The sequence below is a fragment of the Frankliniella occidentalis genome, unplaced genomic scaffold (assembly GCF_000697945.3).
Source record: "Frankliniella occidentalis isolate FOCC.00 unplaced genomic scaffold, Focc_3.1 Scaffold686, whole genome shotgun sequence".
In the NCBI taxonomy this organism is placed as follows: domain Eukaryota; kingdom Metazoa; phylum Arthropoda; class Insecta; order Thysanoptera; family Thripidae; genus Frankliniella; species Frankliniella occidentalis.
Window position 1 is genome coordinate 27,712 of NW_026267799.1, and position 749 is coordinate 28,460.

The 749-nt window shown below is 51.5% G+C and overlaps 1 protein-coding gene across 1 annotated transcript; it reads left to right on the forward strand.

Moving 5' to 3' along the window:
• Positions 1-4: 4 nt before the first annotated feature.
• Positions 5-513, forward strand: LOC127751666 (zinc finger protein 177-like; the record flags this gene model as incomplete). Its single annotated transcript, XM_052275600.1, has 1 exon — positions 5-513. A coding segment is annotated over one exon (509 nt), but the record flags the coding sequence as incomplete, so codon positions are not given.
• Positions 514-749: the final 236 nt, after the last annotated feature.

Below are 749 nucleotides of genomic sequence, written 5' to 3' on the forward strand. Positions count from 1 at the left end.
CGTGTGCCTGAAGAAATTCGCAGAATCTGGCACTCTGACGAAACACATCCGAACCCACACAGGAGAGAACCCATTCGAGTGCAGCGTGTGCCTGAAGAAATTTGCAGAATCTGGCGATCTCACGAAACACCTCCGAACCCACACAGGAGAGAACCCATTCGAGTGCAGCGTGTGCCTGAAGAAATTTGCAGTATCTGGCAATCTGACGAAACACCTCCGAACCCACACAGGAGAGAAGCCGTTCGAGTGCAGCGTGTGTCTGAAGAAATTCGCAGAATCTGGCCAACTGAAGAAACATCTCCGAACCCACACAGGAGAGAAGCCGTTCGAGTGCAGCGTGTGTCTGAAGAATTTCTCAGTATCTGACCAACTGAAGAAACACCTCCGAACCCACACAGGAGAGAAGCCATACGAGTGCAGCGTGTGTCTGAAGAAATTCTCAGCATCTGGCCATCTGACGATACACCTCCGAACCCACACAGGAGAGAAGCCTGAAGAAATTTGCAGAATCTGGCGATCTCACGAAACACCTCCGAACCCACACAGGAGAGAACCCATTCGAGTGCAGCGTGTGCCTGAAGAAATTTGCAGTATCTGGCAATCTGACGAAACACCTCCGAACCCACACAGGAGAGAAGCCGTTCGAGTGCAGCGTGTGTCTGAAGAAATTCGCAGAATCTGGCCAACTGAAGAAACATCTCCGAACCCACACAGGAGAGAAGCCGTTCGAGTGCAGCGTGTGTCTGAAG